Here is a 20986-nt window from a genome sequence, read left to right on the forward strand (position 1 = left end):
TCTCTCGCCCGCTCTCCTCCGCTCTCTCTCTCTCTCTCTCTCTTGCTCCGGCTGCTAATCAGCATTTGAAAGGCAGCTTTGACAGTGAGAAAGAAAGTGAGGGGGGCACCGAGAGGTGGGGGTAAACGAAAGCATGAGACACAGCGAGTTAGGGAGGGAGAGCCGGAGAGAGACTGAGGCGAGGGGCTGTACAAGCATGCCTTTTATATTTACTAGTGACTGAGAGAGAGAGAGGGAGGGAGAGAGAGAGAGAGAGGGAGCAGCTGAAGGCAGAGACAACTGGTGTGCACGGCTTTCCCAAGAGGAAATGAAAAGAAAGAAGCTCAGCGAGGAGAGTGAATGAGTGAGCGGGAGAGAGGAAGGGTGGGAGGGAGCATGTCGGCTGGAGAGAGAGGGAGCGAGAGAGGGAGCGAGAGAGATGGAGTGAGAGAGAGAGAGAGAGAGAGCGAGAAAGAGATTCTCACACTGGCTGTGTCCTAATCCGAGTCCATCTCCAAGAGGCAGCGGAGCAGAGTGTTAGTGAAGTGAGTCTGAGAGCCAAGGAGAGCTACATCATCTAGCCCCACTCACACACAGACACACACACACACACACACAAACAAACACACACACACGGACACTCACTGTCTCTCTCTCTCCTTCACACACACACACACACACACACACACTCTTGCTACGGGAGTCCATGATGTGTCCGGCAGCGCGGCCACGGCTTTTGTGAAAGTGAGGGGATTGACGCTGCCCCTGTCCCAGCCCCCTTGGCTCACACACACCGTGTCTGTTTGCTGTGTTTAAGCCTGAGGTGCTGGTGGAGTAGGAGGTGGTGGTGGTGGAGGGGGGACACTGCCAGGGCAGAGACGGGGCACCGGAGAGGAGGAGGAGGAGGAGGAGGAGAAGAAGAAGAGAGGAAGAAGAGGAGAGAGACAAAGTGGATCAGATCAACAGCAGCAGACTGAACGCTGGAAATGTCCGTCAGGTGAGTAGATAATCTGACAAGTTACGGTCAGCACACACACACACACACACACACACACACACTCTCACACACAGGCATGAGTGTAAACACACTTTGCCAGTCTCTTTTGATTTCCTCACAGACACCTGAGGTCAGATTTCTGCTGTCAGATTAACACTGATCTTAATTTTTAATCTGTTGCATCACTTATCATTTTGCAAATCATGATGGAGGTTGAATCACAAAGTTTTATTGTATTTTGTAAAAATCTAATCCTGTAATACTTTACCTGAGAGAGAATATCAGGGTGTGGTGTGAACTTTTCGCTGTGTCTCAATTAGGACAGAACAGTAATGTTACATATTTATTACATTTGCAAATTATAAAATTACCAGTGATATAAAAGTCAAATCATATTTTTCCTTAAAAGATAAATTATAAAATGTAATTAAGAATGAAGAGTTTTATTTTAGATTCTGTCGCTTAGTTACTGTTTGACACCACGATAAAATCTACATTTAATTCCAGACAAACACACAGATTGACGTGTTTACCTCTACATAAAAGTGTAGATTAGAGCTTTGCTATCAATGAATATTGACGTGTTTCATTTGATCGGATAATTAGACTGAATGTTTGTTCTCCCCTGAAGGCATCGTTATTGCTTTTTACACAAGTTCTTTGAGCATTTCATCCGTTTAGTTAAACCGACAAAACACTGCGAAACACTCCAGTCTTTGCTTTTTCAGATAAGACAAATAATTATAAACGTGTATGTTCTGTGCTGAATGACCGGACGAATAATGGACCTCCACTTCCTGATAAATCCTATAGTGTGTGTGCGTGTGTGTCTGTGTGCGTGTTGGAGTTGGGCATGTAGAGGCGCAGAGAGTGAGCGGCTGCGTGTCCGTCTCCACCTGCAGAGGCGGAATTGGTCACAGTTTACTGGCTTAGTAACGTTCGCTGGCTTCAGGGTGCTTGCAGCAGGTGGTCCAAATTGGCAGAATGACTGTGGCGACGCCTGTGATGACTGTGACTGTGTTCGCTGCTGCTCCAACGTAAATAACAACATCAAACCGTCACATAAGGATTTCAGTGTCCGCAGGTTTTGTTTTGTCATCATTTTTCAGGTATTGTTTTTTGGACTTTTGAACTAAAAGTCAAATGGTTAGAATAGTGCGACAGTTTTTTCCCCTGAATGGAAAAATATGCGAATATGTGTGCGAAGGTTGAAGAGAAAATATATTAAGCGTATTTTCTATGATTTCCTGCTTGCACATCTGCGTCTATCCATGTGCAGATGTTTCTGTCGACTGTTTATTTTGCACGCGCTCCCTGAACATCACTCCAAAATCTATGTTTGCTATAAATTGTGCCGTGTTTCTTGCATCACCAACAGCATCATTTGCACACACACCTGCTGAGAAAGCAGGTGTTTCAGATAAATTCAATCCCAGTAACTACCTGCAGCACAGCATCTCTCTTTCAGGTGTCAGGGCGAGGCGTCAGAACGTTACGATAATAAAGAGTTACTGTTTAGACTCACATTCTTATTCAGGGAGTTTTTAAGTAACTTAATGCCAGATACATTTTTTGTAGTATTTCTTAAAGTATTTCTACTTTGCCGTCCTAAGTTTGCACTGAAACGCTGACAGGACACGGGGTCAGACCGTGTCATCGCATGTGCATGGTACAGTTTATACCCCGGCCCTCTGAGCCAATAAGCCCTCTCCATCCGTTTCACTTCTCGCATGTGCAGGATGCTTTGGTCGTGACCTGCCTTCAGGCCTTTTTTATTAGACCCAGACGCAGGTTTCTCCTTTTGGATTTAAGGAGCTGCGGCTCATGCCAACACGAACAGCAACTGTGTGACAGACCCTGATCTTTTTTTTTTTTTTTTTTTTTTTACAAAAGTGAAAAAAAAAATGCTGGCAAGAAAGCGTCACGTTCAAAGGCTGCACACAACACGAAGGCGGAGGAAGGAAGTGTAATTAAAGGTAGTTGGATCTCTTGAGCGTCACTATGTGCTCGTTTGTGTTATAGCTAAATTCTTTAGTGCTTAAGTAGTGATCACGTTATTCAGTAGACGTCTTAAATTCAGACGCACAAAAGTCGCCAAACATGACAAAAAAGGAAAAGTTCACTCACTTATTTAAATTTATGATTTTATCCTGGTTGGTCGACAGCAGCAGTCACTTTACGTGACTCATTCTACTCAAGTTCTCAGGTAGACGCAAACCTCTCCTCTCCTTCCTCTTCCTCTCTTGATATTTTTGTCTCTCTCTGTTGCTCTTTTACACAGACACACACACTAAGGTGGTCAGTGTCTGCTGTTGACAGACAGCCGCTCACACACTCCTTGCTCTCGCCGTGCACGCGCGTGTGTGAGTGTGAGGAGCGTTGACAGACAGTGTGTGGGTCTGTGACAGAGGGTGTCAGCGTGGTGTCAGGGAGATGTGTTTAGTGTCACACTCTGCTGACCTGATCTCCGGTCGGACTGTCCACTCCGGCCCCGCTGTGGCTCCTTACATAACCCCCCGCTGTCATTCACACACCGGCCTGAAGGGATCCGCCAGCCTGTGCATGCACACGCACACACACACACACACACACACACACTCAGTCACTCACTCCAACACAACAAGGAGTTTCTTAGTGACGTGCACTCAATGTATATGCATCCACTTTCTGCAAATCTCCCTCACAATCACTTTACCACGGCTTTTCTTTTCTCTGGTTTTTGCTGTGACGTAAAGCAGAACTAATAATAATAATAATAATAATATAATTCACACAAAGAATAAACTCCAGGCCCTTTGTGTGTGTGAATACAGTATGAGGCCAGCGAGTATCCTCGTTTCCCCCAGTGTGCTGAGAGACACCTACACAACTTTTGCAACTTTTATCAAGAGTTTGACTCCGCTCTGAACTCTGACATTTGCACCATGCTAATTGATGTGTCTGTATTAACATGTGGACGTCTCTGCGCTGGGGTCTGGAACGAGAGTGTGCTTTCAATCCTGGCATCCTGTGCACAGACTGGTGTGTGTGAGTGTGTGTTGGAGGGAGTGTGTGACCCTGTGTGCTGTTCTTTTGGCCTGTGGTTATTTGGAGGTCAGTGCTGATGTGGTCTCTGCCTGCAGGAGTGGATTTACTGTCTTCAGCCTTATACAGAGAGCTGCATCCACTTAGCGGACTCTTCCGCAGTTGGAGGACCGAACTTTCTGTCTCCGTTCTACCTTTTCTGTCTCTTCACCAATAACTTTCACACATTTTGGAAAAACTAAATAAGAAACACTATATATATGACTATTACCAGTATTCTGCTAACACGTAAGCACATTAGCATTCCTGTTGTGCTCAAAATAAGAGTTTCCTTTTCTTTCATCGACGTTCCTGTAAGTCCTACTTTCCACCTTAAGCCTTGCCTTACAAAGAGGTCGAGGTGTTTAACCTCAGAATAGATTGCAGCTATTATTTGGTCTTGGCCTATTTCATTCTTTTAAGCAGAGATATAGAAGGGTCAGGGACAGTTAACTTCTTATTTTTGCTATTTGGATTGATCAATACTTTCAGATGTGTTGCACTTGTAGTTATTCTTTATAATTTTCTCTGATGAAATATTTTAATCAATTCTTCTTATTGAAGTGGAATTACACTATCACGCTGTTGATTCTGTCAGCTTTATGCCCAAACCATTAAAACTCAACCCCAGAATGTACTTTACTAGTTTTGATACATGGTTAGGTTAATTTAAGATGGTAATAGTAAAAAGTGAAAACATTAAAATTGTGTAATTTGTATATTTTTTATATTACAATTCCGTTTATATCATTTTGTTTATTCTGTCTCTTCAATAAAAATCAAGATGAAGTCACGATAAATAAGTTAGTGCGTTATGCTCTTTTCAGAAAATTCCATCTTTTGCAGTAAAGTCTGCATCCATCTACAAGTTATTACACTTTTTATTCACTTTTAATACTGAGCAAGACGTAAAAAATATAGTTTGAGAAAAATCACTGGACACCAATTATCAGAAAAATAGGTAATTCATCTCGTAAACACTGTAAATATATGAGGTTCTGTGCAATAGCTCTTTCAACTTCATAATAAAAACAGCGCAGGTGAAGTGGAGCGTTTCTTTTGTGGATGTATTCAGGCCGAGGCAGATGATAATTATGACAGGCATGGATTGGATTCTGCGTAGCTTCACGCCCGTGAGGAGTGGACATCAAAGCGTGCTCACCAAAGCTCTCTGTAATAAAAGAGGAGGACAAAGATATTGATTACCTAGGGTGAACATTAGCAAATCTCTTTCTCTCCCTTTTTTTTTCCCAACCACGTCTTTATCCGTCCATCATTTTTCTCCCTCTCTCCCTCTCTCTTACTGTCTGATTTGCCTCCCTCCGCCTCTACTTATGCTCTCTCCATCCCCCATCCGGTCTCTGTCAACCCCCCTCTCCCCCTCTCTAATAATTTATTTATCGCCGATCTCTTTATTCTGTATTCTTCCAGTTTAGGGACGGTCCGCGCTGACTGCACGCTGCTCGATCTCTCAAACAAGCTGTTATCATCATTCCTTTACACTGTCTCCAAACCCTCCTCATCCTCCTCATCATCACGGAGATACCTGGGGGCGGGTGGGGTCACTCTGGTCCAATCTAACACTGTATTGATTCCATTAGATAATTAATGACCCAGGCAGGGGCCAGGGTGGAGCGAAGAGGGGGTTAGGAGAGATGAGGGGGGTGTTGAGGATGATGGGAGAGGCATGGACGAGGGCGGGGGCTGACGCCGAGGCCCTTGAGAGTTGGAGAGAACCTTGGGTTGGGAATGATCCAGAGTCGTCAAGGTCAACCGCAGCCGGCGCTCTGATACGGAAGCAGAATGCCGAGCGAGTCAGACTGTGGAATACTGAGCGAGAGGAGGCAGAGAGATCTTCATGTCCAGCAGCTGTCGATTGATCAGCGGCTGAAAAATTGTACATTAAAAAGTCTTTTGACTTCCAAATCCTGAGGTCCAACCCGGGCCGTAATGCATGATAAGTAGTTTTCAGCCCTCCAACCAGAATACCAAACTTCATCTCCCTGGATGCTCCAGACGCTCATTTACAACTACTCAACAACATGAAAGGCGAGATAGAAAACTAGCTACATCAAATATTCTGTCCATGTTATTACCGACCATGTTTTCTACATCTTCCATGATATTGAACTGTCTCTGTTCTTCTGTTAGATAAAATATTATTCACAGGAATATCTTACATCGCTGTCGAACCTGTACTCGACTTTTACTTCTGGTAGGTGATAGTTAAAGATGGATGAGGGAGAAAGAGGGAGAGCCCTCTGTAAGCTGTCATTAACAAGGGTTTATTAAGTAAAACCAGTACTCCCAGTAAACCCTGGAAATTACCAACTGATGCTAAACTCATAATAGTTTGTGGGGATGTTTTTCCTCCCTAGAACTTTAAATATGGAAACGTTGCAAATATCTCAAATTGTTAATGTTTGTCATATGGGGCTCGTGCATGTTCATGTAAATGCTGGGGAAATGATGTGTTACAAAATGCAGCTTGCATGTTGTAAACTTCAGAGACGATAAGATCACAGTTTATGCATCTTTATCCCCCGGCTACCAGGATACCCCCTTAAATGTCAGAGCAAGAAAACTGCCTTGTAATTTCTTGAGTTTATCAAATGCACAGGATAGAAACCTGGGAAAGGGTTTTCTACATGCAGGGTCATATATATCGTTGTCAGATTTGCAGTCCTTTAGAGGACATCAAAAGAATCATAAAAACCCTCAGACCTGGAGCTGTTCTCTTTTTCTTGTAAACTGTGCATCGCTAGGCTCCATCCTGCTCTTCACCTTCGCACGATCGCAGCGTGCACGTTGTCTCCAGTGGGCTATGAGGGCTCCTCTGCCTCCACCTCCACATTCACAGTCTTGGCCAGGCTCCGTATTGGGCCCTAGGGGCTGGGGAGATGAGGCATAAAACAACCATGTCTCTACCTAGGGGAGGTGGTGGCATGGCAGCGGGGCTATTGTCTCTCTGCGTGCTCTTTGACTTAAATGTGTTCATTTGCCTGATGCCCCTGACTCCCCGAGGGGAGGGGTGGCTCGGGGAGAGGAGGGGAACGCTAACGAACCTCTGACAGCTGGAGGCCCTAATTAAATGTCCCTGCTGAAAATAAACAGAGCGGGAGCCAAGCGAGCAGCCAGAGAGGAACGCACGGCAAACAGCGGCTGTGAGCGCTCGCCGCAGTGCCCTCCTCTGTGCTGATGTTGAGACCGTGCCAAGAGAGCACGGCTCTATAGGGTCGGGGTCCCAAACACACACTCGTGTACACACAAGTACGCCACACTTATGAATATGTAGCACTGCAGCAACACATCGCCAGCACCTGCGGTCACACTTGATGCAGGTTGATCTCTACGGCCGTGGGCGCACTATATTTTTACCCTCTGCGCTCTCAGAAGTCGCACTTTCCTTTTCCATTCATTACGAGTCGACTCGGTTCCATTGATGGGAACGTGTCAGACTCTCTGTCTCCATGACACCTCTGACATTCAGCCTGTTGTGCTGCTAGCTAGCCCGAGCATTAGCAGTCAAAGTGGCGGGGTCCATTTGGGTGAGTGCATTAATGGGCCGCTCCAACCTGCGACAAGGTTATGAGGCTGATTGAATAATTACTGTGGAGGCCCCTGTCCATTACGCCCCGGTGTCTGTCCAGATAGAGGGAGACGCAGAGAGAGATGGAGAGATAGGTGGAGACGGAAAGATGGGAGGGGGAGATTAGATAAGCGCAGATAGGGTCAATTAAGAGATAAACATACAGATATGAGATGGGGGAGAAAAAGGCGGGCATGTGCGTTTGTGTGAAAATTTGTGTCTCCTTTTGATCGCTGTGTCCTCTTGTGCACAGTCTAATTTGGCATGTAGTGCATTTATCCAGGTGAGCGAGGAGAGGTGACAGAGGTGAAGTTGTTAGACAGAGGTGCTCTGCTCTGTGCTCGACCCCGTCTCCTCTTCACCAGAGTCTCTGAAAGGAGGACTGTCAGGCTGACGGGAAGAGATCTCGGTTTTCATATAGGACAAAATATTCTGTCAATGTAAGGCCTTATCTTCACTACTGCGAATATATTTTTAACAGATACTTTCCCCACATCCACGTATCTTTGGTTTTACAAAATATCTTTGTGCAGACGAGAACACACAAACGACTACAAAGGCTCAAACAAGTATGCCGGGCCAGTAGGTGGCGATAAAGTCCAAATCAGCGATCCGTCAAATACCTGAGAAGAACGCTGCGTTTCAAGTAATATTAGGTGAAGCAGACGCGTGTAACTGTGGTACAGCGATGCTAAATTTAGCCCGAAACATAGCGGTGCTAACCAAACCAAACCAGTATGTAGCTGCCATTGTTTTTGTTGTTTCCAAGTGTCCTGAGGAAAGGTGAAAAATGGGGCTGGCAAATTAACCCGATATAGCAAATAAGCAGGTTGATTATTTCCGTACTGACTTTAATTCTCTGAATCCAATGTAATAAACAACAGCAACAATTGATAATGCAACAAGATAATTACTCTAACGATCAATCATGTGCTAGAAACTCTAATTAATCAAGCTGCAATTACTCCTGCACTAATGTGTTTTCCAAAAAAAGTTAGCATTAGCTTATGTGCATCCTCATCAAGGTAAATGTGACAGTTCATTGTGATTAAGACTTTGGATAAATATCTTAGATAAATTGGTGAACACAGTTAACTTAATACCTGCTACATATTAGCATGTTAGCGTTGTCATTGTGCATGTGCAAGTTCAGAGCCGCTGGAGCTCAGGGTGTAGACTCATTGAGCACTGCACATAGTCTCTATGTAAAAGTGGTGACTGGCTGCAGTATAGGTCATAAGTCCTGCCTCCTCCGTCTTAGTGGATGGGACACGGAGGAAACAAAAAAATGTCAAATACATTTTTTTATGGTTTCTGTCATTTTTATCACACTGATAAATGTTCCTGCTCATTTTTTCCAGTAAGTTTAGTCTAACTAGTTATTTGATGCTATAAAAACAGCTGCCTCCTGATTGGTCGAGCATGTGTATTAACATGACATCACTCCTCCGATACTCTATCCCCGATCACAACTGCGTAAACTCTAGTTTCAAAAGATGGCAGCGTTTGTATCCAGCTTCATTGCTGGATAGTGGAAGGAAGTGGAGACACGTCGTCCATCTTTATATACAGTCTATGGTTCTGCCTGGTTGAAGGAGAAAGTAAATATTCAATGTATATCCACATACTTTGTGTCCACTGATCAATCTCACTATCTCTTAAACAAAAAACATCATTTTTTGATTTGCTTTTTGCTTCATTATTTCTGCCTGAATCCAGAATAAAACTAAAGCTACGCGAATGACCTGTTCTCCCCTTTCAACAACTGTTCTCTTTTTGTTGAATCCCTCATTGACTCTGCTGCCTTTTGAAACTGAGCCAAGATGTTTTCATGCCATAATGTTGCTGAATGTTTCATTCAATTAATGATTTAGCTGTTTTAGCCTTGGATTTGCGAAACAATATCTGCCAATCCTGCCCAGCCTCTGCCGACCCCTCTTAGCCAATGTCAGCATAACCATGCTCAAGCTGGAGACATTATCCATTTCTACTGGCCCGCTCTGCAAAGCTCCACTGACTTGATTGTGCTGACCCAGCCGGGCCAAAGAGAGAGACAGTTAGAGAGTGAGCAGCAGTAAGAGAGAGGGAGAGAGGGCATCTCAGGCCCAAGGGCATGACACCGTGGTGCTCGGGGCCACACTAGCCCTTTAAATGTCAACACAGCACAGAGGGGAGGAGGAAGAGGAGGAGGGTGGGAATCGGGTGAGGAGCGGGACTTGGGTCGAGGGCCGGGGACGAATATTGGCAACTTCCTCTACAGGAGGGAGGTGATCGAGGCGAGCAGAAGGTGGAGAAAACACAAGAGAACAGACGGTGGATGACATGATGTGTCTCATCCTTAGAGACGATTATGACTTCAGAGGACACTCAGTGTTTTGTCTCATGTCTTTAACTCTGAGATCATTCCCTGAACTTTATGAGCAGAAATACAGTAGCTAATCACTTTTCTATCAACTTCACGTCTATCATGTCTTTGTCTTTCTTTATTTCCGTGTTTCTTCTTTTTTTCTTTTTTTATTTCTTGATGAAGTAAGAAATTATAAGTAAATATTATATTTTTTTATTGTATATTTTACAGTTGCCATTTAGCAGTATTACGCAAAAACTGATTTCCGTGAAATTTTGTGGAGGGATGAAATTTCGGTGTGGATCGGGATGTTCTTTTCTTTAACGTTGGCGTTCTTTGGACATTTTCATTGATTTCTCAGAATAATTCATGAATCTTGATTCAGGGAATTGATATCTATGAGTGAAGTCTGGATCTAGTGAATGTCAATGTGGTTTCGTAGGGGGACTGTTGGATCGTGGCGTATCTATTGATTGCCGTTATAGTTTAACTTTATTTAAAGAAACTCTTCATGCTCACTCTAGGCCTATGAATTATTTTGTTAAGAAGCTGATTGTTAAATAAATTGTGATGTTTGCTAATTAAAGTCTCACTGAAGCATGTCGCATATAAATTCATTCCTACTCTAAGAGCTATTTATTGGTCAATGAAACAAACTTACACAACTTTTTTTCTCTTTCTCCTCTTCCTCTGCTTCCTGTCGTGGGTCTCCAGGTCTGAGTCTGTCACATCCTCGGCCAATCAGAGCCTTCGTTAACGGCAGCGCCGGCACGTGATTGGGAGAAGGATGGCGACTATGCCGTTCGTCAGCGAAGGGAAGTGTGTCAGCGTGGAGTGGGATTTTCTCCAAGGACTGCTGGCCAAGCCTCCCACCTTGCCCTGGTGAGACACGAGACATGGCACGCACACACATGCACAAACGCACATGTTGATACTGTATAAGCCTTCATGCATGCCTATGAATTAATCGCTGCAAGGTGAAATCCACGTATTCACAGACGTGCAGTCACACTGACAGCCTGGAGAAGGATTTCCCATCAATGAGACACAATGCAGAAGGTGCTACATGTAACCTGTTTTGTTGCTCATCTGCCAATTCTGTCAGAGCTAAACCCCCCCCCTTTACTGGGAGATTAACTAAATTTGGCTGGAATTATTAATGCCCAGTCATTTACAGGCGGATATAAAAACTAAGCAGAATCAATGTGTGTGTATTGATCGTTCTCGGTGGCCGGGGTCGAGGCAGTATAATAATGAGATGTTACAGAGGCTGGCAGTGTTGTGAGACCGCAACACATATTCGCACACATATACACACGCACACGCACACGCACACCCAGAGAAACACTCACTGTTTTCCCTTATTAGAGAACAGCAGTGAGATCGTGGCTTTGTGGCTGATTAAGATATAAACATGTAAACACGCTGTGCAGTGCTTTTCTTTGCTTTCTTACTTTTGCTCACACACACACACACACACACACACACACACACACACACACACACACACACACACACACACACACACACACACACACACACACACACACACACACACACACACACACTACATGTGGTCTTTCTTAGGATGAGAATCAACAACACAGGCATGAGGGAGAGAGGCCAGTTCTTCTTTCTCCTCCAGCTCTCATTCTCACTCACGTACACATGCACATGCACACACACTTTATTCCAGCGCGGCACCGACACAAATTGTGAAGTGGCTGTGACAACATAATTCCACCACTCAGGCCTCATTGAGGAGAGTCAATACCCAATCAGAGAGACAGGCTACCTGAGCCCCGGCCCCCCTCTGTCACTCTGGCCCTCCCTCTCCTATTGATCCCTCAATCATGGCTTCAGCTCACTAGCCCAGGACCAGATGAGAGAGAGAGGGAGGGAGAGGGGGAGAACAAGGGGGTTGGAGAGAGGGAAAGTGAGAGATTGTGTGTGTCTGTGTAAATTCACATATAGATTTTAGAGCAAATGGCATTATTAGGACTCTGTTCTGCCAGATAGAAGGAGGGCGTTTGTCTGTAATTACCAGGTCAATCTGCAAGAGATGGGTAAGAATGGAGATTGTTTCACTTGAATTGCAGCAGCTATTATAATCATATGTGTTTATGAAATGAGTTTTCTAGATTGATGCCCAGGTCATTTATATAAAGCATGAATCAATCAACAGGTGGTCAGTAAGTGGGCATTACCTGATCCCCACCTTACCAGTGTCTTCAATCCATACACACAGTGCTGATTCAGACTATTTTCTCTGCCCCTTTGTTCATTCTTCTCCTCCCCACATTTATATATTTCTTCCATTTTTATTTCTATCTTTCCCCTTTCATGCCACTCTCCCCCCTTGTCCTGTCCACCGTTAATACACTTCACCTCCCACCCACAGTCTGCAGAACCTGCGCAAGGAGAAGTCTCGCAATGCGGCGCGGTCACGGCGGGGGAAGGAGAATTTCGAGTTCTTTGAGCTGGCCAAGATGTTGCCTCTGCCCGGCGCCATCACCAGCCAGCTGGACAAAGCCTCGGTCATCCGGCTGACCATCAGCTACCTGCACATGCGCACCTTTGCCAGCCAGGGGGACCCACCCTGGATTCCTTTAATGGAGGGTGAAAGCAACTGCAGCAAAGGTGAGGTGAAGGGAAACATTTTTAAAAGAAAGAACAAAAGTTTTTTTTTGCACAAATTTGATTCAACAATTTTTGCGTAATCTCCCAAAGAGCCAATCTATTGGCTGTAGATGCACCAACTGCGCCTGTGGGTGCGTGTCTGTGTTTCTGGGTTCAGCTCAGCATCTGACTGCTTTTAAAACACTCCAGAAACTGTCTCTTTCTCTTTTCTACTCTTGTCTCTGTATGTTTATGAAGAAAGTAAAAAGAATTGTGATTCGTGCAACGTTCTCCCTCGAGTTGAAACATTGTCAGCTTGTGTGGATTCGTCTTTGTGTCAGTCAGCACCACCCTGGGTGAATTAGCATCTAATCACATCTTTCCTTTGACTTATGTGGAATTAAGTAACATCTATAATTTGTTCTGCAACGTCTCTGAACACAGTTGGTTGGACACAATGGCATTGATACTTCTGAGGACACTGGGGTCATGTCCCATGTACTTTGTCTGAGGATTTAAGTGAACTGAGGGGTTAACACTCTTCATTTATACTATGGGTTGAGTGCAGTTTACTTGAGCCTTTAATATACTTACATTTGATTGATTTTAGCCCATGAAAAGAATCATAGTCCACTTTTCTCTTCACTTTTTCATTCCTGGCAACTTGGAGAGGTCTGCAAACAGCATTTATTTAAATTAAATTTACATGACAATCCCAATAATGAAAACATTTCGGGCCTTTAGCTGCTGTCTGGTCAAACGTTCCTTAGGTTGGATGAGATTCACAAGCTTAATATTTTTAAAAATCTTGGCTACAGTCCGGGTCGGACGTATTTGTAATTGTTTCAGCCTTTCATCGAGTTGTCATGAAAGTGGTCCATTGAGTTTGAATTTGTGAACGGCTGAAATAAAACAAACAACTCTAGCGTGCAAGTATGCAGACTTAAATTAAACATGGCTGTGATGGATCATTTCTCCGCTGATGATTCCTGCAGCTCGGGCCTGTAAGAAAATTACACAGCAGAGATAAATATGCTGATGTGTGTTGCCAATGGACACAAACCGCGTTTCAAACCACGTTTCAACTCGCATCTCTCTTTCAGTCAAAAGCAATCCTCAGCAGTCTGATCTACCCACTTACTCCCGCCCACAGAGACGCCCCACGCCACAAAATATTCAGTTCAGACCAGGACAATTATCTGCTCCTCTATTAGCAACCGCAATTACTGCTGCTGTGTATGTGAGCGTGCTGCACAAACCTGTAAACATACATGTGCATAGAGTCATACAAAGATTTTGCATTGGCCTAGTGTGTGTGTGTGTGTGTGTGTGTGTGTGTGTGTGTGTGTGTGTGTGTGTGTGTGAAAGATGATACACAAAGAGGGAGTAAACTATTGGTGCGATTTGTAATTACAGAAATTAACTATATAACGAGGACAGTGTAATTATACAGCCTGTCTAATTGCTACTATTACTGAGGGGAAATGATGCAGCTACAGTACCATTAGAGGTGTGTGTGTGTGTGTGTTTTCATGGCTGATCTTGTCTAATTTGAGTGTAAGCAAATGTAAAAAGCATGTTTGTGTGTAACGTGTGTGATTTGCTTTGATACAATATTCACTGCTTATTCCTGATAAGATACAATGACTTTAATTGTATAAGTTGAGCTGAGTGTCGATGCTGAACTGACGTTTAAGCACTGACGTCAAAACAATATTTATCTTAAAATCCTAAAAGGGGCACTCCGCTTATTGTACACACTGAGGTCAGTTTAGATATTCTCATCTATTATAAAAACAGCTGAATAACTACAATGTCACTCAGTAGAGCGCATAACTCCGCCAAATTGTACAAACACACACACTCATAGATATCAGTCCCTTTAATATGCCTGATTCCCTTTTCATCCATGAATTGAAAATTGGTGGAAATCTAAAACAAAACAGCCTATCTAACATTGTAAAAATATGATTTAAGAAAGTTAACTTTGTCTGGATCTGCACCAAAGTTTATTGGGTTCTTCCTTGACCCGTGTCCCATCCTTCAGCCAAGTTTCATGGAAATCCGCTCTGTAGTTTTTGAAGAATCCTGCTGAGGAACAAACCAACAATCAAACTGACAGGGGTTAAAACACAGCCTCTTTGATGGAGGCAACAACATCTACTGGTCTTGGAAATAACAGAAACACGCAGGAAGATAGTGGGGCTGTGGAGTTTGTAAGTCGAGGTGTTTACCAGACATTCTCTAATGAAAACATGTGGATTTGGTTTTGTATTCTGGGAAAAGTAGGTTTTATTGTTTGTGTGACTCTAAAGAATATTTACACCTCATCTGGTGCAATTCTGACCATTGTTTTCTCAGTCTATCATTTGTCATCATTGAAGGATTCATTATTACTTTTAGGAATGGAACCTTTTTTCATTTTTATACCAAGCTTTTTCATGCATTAGTGTTTAAAAGTGTCTTAACACAAGATTCCATCTACAAATTCTGCCTAAATTAGTCTGAAATGAGCAAAGTTATGATCAAAGAATGGCTACATTGAAGTCGTCTCCCAGTTCTGTGCTGAATATTAATGGAAGCAGCTTTTGGGCATTACTGTATTCATACTGGTGAAGGGCCAAAATGTAGTTAATCCAGAAAAACTTCAAACATTCTGATGTTTGTGGGGATTGTTGTTGAGAACGGTGCCACAATTTCAAAAATGGAGGTGCTACGCTGAAGCCATTATTATTTTTCTATCAAATTTAATAAAATTTGTATAATCTCAAGGCACTTTACATAGTAAGATAGAGGCCTTACAATATTTTAGAGAAACCCAACAGTTCCCACAACCATCAAACACTTGGTGACTGTGGAGAGAAAAAGACTCTTGACCTCAAGCAGAACTGGGCTGTGTCTGAAATCACTCACTCATTCACTAACCCCTACTTCACTATATAGTGACTTCTATGTTGATGACTATTGAGCTCACCAGCAAAAGAAAGAAATGGTTTCTCTACTCTGGAAACTGGAAACTCTTTTTAAATGTAGAAATAAAGTTGTTTGTCTCAGTTTGTGCTGTGAAGCTCGTATTTACATTTGTGCGACAGGTCGGGCTGTTCCTGCTGCTCTGTCGCCTCCAGTCTCTCCGCCCCGAGTGCAATGCATGATGGTATATATTCCTTGGTTAGTGACCATCGGTTGTGCACAACTTTTGTATGGGAGTCCATCTCTCTCTTGACTGGTTGGGGTGAGAGGAGAGAGAGAGGAGAGGTGGGTGGAAAGGGGGAGCAAAGACAGAGAAGGGGGAGAGAAGAGAGAGACTAGGAACCATTATATTTAAGCCAGACTGGTTGTTTTTCTGAAAATAATAAGAATTATACTTATAGATGTAAAGATGTTATTAACGACAGCAGCACCAGTGATGATAATCATAATATTGATAATAAACAATAGTAATAATATTATTGATAATAATATCAATTACAATAATATTGTGTCAGATCTGGATCCTGCAGGAGTCAGTCAGAAGTTTGCCATCAAATATATACTTTTTTATAGATGTAATGATTGTATTAATAATAGCAGCACCAGTGAATAATAGTGACAATGTAAATAATAATAATAATAATAATATTATACAAGTACACACTGTACATAAGTGATGTGAGAAACTGCATCTCATTAAGCTGCCAGTTCTACTTTCTGATACTCGACAGTTTTCATTGTTCAATGTCACATCCTCTTGTTGGTCTTCAGAAACCACCGATGTTTCCACCATGCAGCGCTGGACAATCTCAATGTCTGAGTGATTTGCTGTACATGCAGCAGCGTGCTCGCATGCAGCAGCGTGCTCACATGCGGCCGCGGCCTTGACTGCGTTCTGCACATGGTGAATTGTTTTGCTTCGGTGTTCCAGGCTTTTCCGTGGCCTTGATGGAAAATACCTGTTCTGTAGAGAAGTAGGTACGCTGCTGTCCTGTGAATGAACTGGAAGTGTGCTAGAAAGACGAATGCAAGGTACGCTGCTCACACTAAAATGAGAAGCACTGTGGACCATAACTGTAAATATATAGAACTGTGCTGCAGCGAAGGTCACGGAAAATTGTGAGGCATTAGACGAACACAATGAATCGCAGCACGCGCCAGGTGTGGATGGTGTTACAGTCTGAATTATCTCCAGCATTTCCTGGGCGAGGTCAGGATCTGATGTGTGCGTATTTTATTAAATGTTTGGAGATTTTTACAAGCAGGTCACACAGTCGCAGCGGGGCCGAGGCTGAAAATGCGATGCTAATTTGGACATCAGTTTGAACAAGTCTACCCACAATGCATTGGCAGGGTTTTAAGTGTGATGCATGACTTTAATTCCGTTAGTGGAATGTGGTCAGAGATCCAGCTGAAAGGGAGAGGAGGATGGAGAGGAGGGGAAGGGACTAATGTAGAAGGAATAAAGGAAGAAAAAGAGGGGAGGAAGGAGAGGAGCGTGGATGGAGGAGGGTGGGGGGAGGTTGCATTCCTCCACACTCCCTCTGGTCCGAGGGTTTTTTGGACGAGCGAGGGACGGCGGAGAGAGGGGAAGGAAGGTGGAGGGTGGAGGAGAGGGATGGAGCGTAGGGGAGGGGCCGGTGTGGCTTTTGTCTGCTTCCCACGTTTCAAAGCCAGTCTTGAAAAATGAATAGACAGAGGAAAATCAATTGCATGACCTTCACAGAGAGAAAGAGAGAGAGAGATTGAGAAAGCAGGAGAGGGGGGGAAGAAGTAGGAGGAGAGAGAGACAGATTATGGAAGGACGAAAAGGAAAGGCTGAAAGAAGGAAAAGTAAAATGACCCACGATGGTCATTTCCATTTGATGTGTGTGCGCGCGCCTATTTGCACAGTGCATTCAGGGACTGAACTCTTTTATTTGAAATCATTTATATTTCAAAACCTCTCTATATTGAGTAAATTTTGCTTTGAGGGACAGTTTTGTTTTATCTATCCACTCCCAGTCTGTTATATTTTGACCAAATCCGTAATTTCGAATCTTTGGCTCTCGCTTCTACGGGTTGTGAGAAGATTGTACTCGCCACATTAATCACTGACATTTGAGAACAACACGCAACTTTGCTTAAAGCAGTCTGACAAGGCAAGAAACACAGTTCAGCCAGATTTACTAAACGACAACTTGGAGTGAGTGAGTGCAATGTTGGTAAAAATCCTTCACTGGACAGACATGAACTCTTGAAAATGTCTGTAAGATTCGATCGAAACATTTTCCGGAGTTTGCCATTCACACGACAAATCCAGCAGGAGATAGTCCAGGTCAAACACATTCGCAAGAACATTTCTGGAACATTCAGGTAGAGCATGCAGGAGGCAGCACAGGATGTTCACATGGGCTCACTCAGTTATTTTAGTAGTTGGGCTGTCAGAAAAAAATATCCGGAACAATGTCTGGAGTAACAAACAGACCCTCTGGAAAACTTCATGAGAATGTCTGGAGTTCAGTACCTTTCTTTTATAATACAATATTTTTTTCAAGAGTAACTTAACACCCAGATAAAAGCAGTGATTTCACTGTCTCTGCTATTCAGAAGTGCTCTGTTGCTCTGGGTGACCACACCCAACGGTGATGTCATGGTGTACTGATGATAGACTGTATACAAAGATGACGGCTCCTCACAAGTGAAGCCAAAACATCTCCATTGTCAACTGGTGGATGACTGCAGCATAGGTCATAAATGACTCCTCCATGTTAATGGATGGGACATGGACAAAGTCAGAGTACACATCGAATACAATGTTCTTAAAGAGGTTCCTGTCATTTAGCTCTTATAACAATGATGTTTGTTCAAGTGTTAATTTTTCCAGTGAGTTTGGTTTTAGTTACGGATTGAGATGTCATGATTGACAGCTGGGACCGTCTCACGATTGGTCGAGCAGGTGTATCGTCAAGACTTTGATAAAGTGGCTCCGTCCCTGATCGCTAGTGTGCAGAACTACAGTGGATAGTGTGAGGAAGTGAAGAGTCATCCATCAAATGTCTAGCCTCTGTTAAATTGTTCTTTAAAACCTGTATAATCATCTGACCGCTTGTATTTGAGGCAAGATACTGTATATCCAGAGAGGGACCTTTTTGTTTACCTTTATATATACTCAAGTCAATTATAATCAATAATACATAATACTTATACAATGCAAAACAGTATATTGTTATCATACTGAATATAAACAAGCTCAAGTCATCATTTTATCCACAGTGTAAACTTCACATTTCTACAGTTTGTGACATTTTTTTGGGGTTGTGTGAATTCTATCTCCACCAATGTGTAGCGACTGAGCCTTTAGCAGGTGCAGTGGAGCAGCTGGAGAACCCTCAGTCTTTTATAAGGTACAGTACAATGACAAGTCAGTGCCAGCAACAGGGCCAGCTGAAGTGTTTTACTGTCTGTGTTAGTGAGGTCAAACACACCTCTCTCCTCCACAGCACTGACATTGACTTTCATTCTGCCTTCACTCGCTCTCTCTCTCTCTCTCTCTCTCTCTCTCTCTCTCTCTCTCTCTCTCTCTCCCCCTCTTCTTCTTCTTTCTTTCATTGCCACCTCCCTCCTGTCTCCCCCACCTCCCTCGCGCTCTCCCTCGTCTGCCTCCCCTTTAATTCACAGCGTTTAAAGCGGCCGGGGCTTTTAAGGGAAGTTAATTGCACTCAAATTATGTTCGACCGCAAAAAGGAGTGAGGGAGCGATGGAGGGGAGACAGAGGGAGATGGAGGAGAGATGGAAGGAAAGGGGGGAGGGATGGTTGGATGTCAGCGTGAGAAGATAATTGCGCCAAAGAAGGACGCTGCGATTAGGGTCACTCTCTCTCTCTGTGACTGTTGAACAGCTGAGATGTCACATGTGGATGGTAGTAAACAAGTTGGCAGGTGTCCTGAAACTATGACGACGGAGCCTAACTTGATGGATAAGAAGACAGAGAGAGGTGCTGAGTCTCTTCTGTCAGTACACCCCGAATCACAGCCGGTACGCACTAACCGAAAATGGCGATGGCAACATGTCACCTCCGTTGTTGCCCGCCAAAACACCTGCCGCCTGCTTTGCTCACTTGACTTCCAAATGTATATTTTGATTTCTTGTGTGTGCCCCTTCTTTTTTGTGACGTGGAGATTACACCACCGTTTGGGCTGATGACGTGTCCCCCTTTTCTCGTCCGCTATTGATGGAGGGTGGTGGTCCCTCCCATTCCGCTACGAAGTCAAAGATGGCGACTGTTGAGGTTGAGAGGCGTCCGTTGTTTCACACTCTACTGTTTGACCGTTTTTTGGCTGCACCATCCAGGTGTAAACGCACTTACATATACACTCAAAATGCCACATGTGAGGATGGACATATGCAAATTGAGACACAGCAATAGAGACGGGGGGACCTGAGAGAGAGAGAGAGGGGTTCACTGTGTCTGTTATCTGTTTGGTTCCCATGGCAACGTCTTAACCTGGTTAAAAAGGTTGACACTGTGGGGGAGGAAACGAAGATGGTGTGTGTGTGTGTGTGTGTGTGTGTGTGTGTGTGTGTGTGTGTGTGTGTGTGTGTGTGTGTGTGTGTGTGTGTGTGTGTCTGCATGAAGGTTGGGGAATATTCGGGTGTGTGTTCATGTATGTGCGGCCATTACTCATGGACTTAAGTGGGACTAAATTATGTATTAGACAGAGGTATAATGAAAATCATTCAAATGAAATTTCTATCTTTTCTTCTGGTGGAGTGCAGGGGAAACCCGGGGAATTGACCTGCGAGTCAGACTATAATTAACGTGTCCGATCGCGCCCCGTCCCATTCTGTCTCCTATTCCCTCAATGAAATTAAACCTCACAGCAGCAAACTCATGGGAAGCTAATGAAACGAGAGTGTGACAGAAAGGAGCAATCCAAGTACTCGTGTGCACACACAGATCTGCGTCTAGGTCTGTACACAGCACATGCATGTGCACGTGCACAGAGTCAAAAGTGCAAAGGGTGAATGCATATTCACATCAACCATTATTTAGTGGTTTTCTCCACTGCTTCTATGATCCTGTAATCAGTGAAGATATTGGAACATGGAATAAGTCATCAGAAAATCAGACAGGTTGTTAACAATCAATGGTTTATCCAGACTATCTAATCCACTTTATGTTCAGGTAAAACATTGATAATAATCCCGTTTTCCCACAGCAGCAGTCTCCAGTACTGCTACATTAGATTTGTCCAACTAACAAATAATACGTACAATCCAGACCATAAGTATTTGGACACACACACGTAGAATCACTGTTTTAACATGTAACACTGTGAGTGAACTAACACTCAGGTGTCCAAGCAGCATTGAGCAGCCATGTGTCCACTTACTTTTAAACACCTGAACTTTTTGCATCTTGTGTTACTAGGGCTATTTC

General features: G+C 43.7%; 1 protein-coding gene across 3 annotated transcripts in view; it reads left to right on the forward strand.

The window, feature by feature from the left end:
* Positions 1 to 202: 202 nt before the first annotated feature.
* npas1 (neuronal PAS domain protein 1) overlaps positions 203 to 20986 on the forward strand; it is a 41646-nt gene continuing 20862 nt past the window's right edge. For 2 of the 3 annotated variants that reach the window (XM_035155584.2, XM_047339482.1), the window contains exons 1-3: positions 203 to 976; positions 10690 to 10857; positions 12377 to 12615. In XM_035155584.2, coding sequence (XP_035011475.1) covers positions 10763 to 10857; positions 12377 to 12615 — 334 coding nt within the window. In that variant the 5' untranslated portion in view covers positions 203 to 976; positions 10690 to 10762. The remainder of the gene's footprint in view (positions 977 to 10689; positions 10858 to 12376; positions 12616 to 20986) is intronic. The other variant, XM_035155586.2, reaches the window with a different exon arrangement.

This window comes from Hippoglossus stenolepis, chromosome 4 (assembly GCF_022539355.2).
Source record: "Hippoglossus stenolepis isolate QCI-W04-F060 chromosome 4, HSTE1.2, whole genome shotgun sequence".
NCBI lineage: Eukaryota > Metazoa > Chordata > Actinopteri > Pleuronectiformes > Pleuronectidae > Hippoglossus > Hippoglossus stenolepis.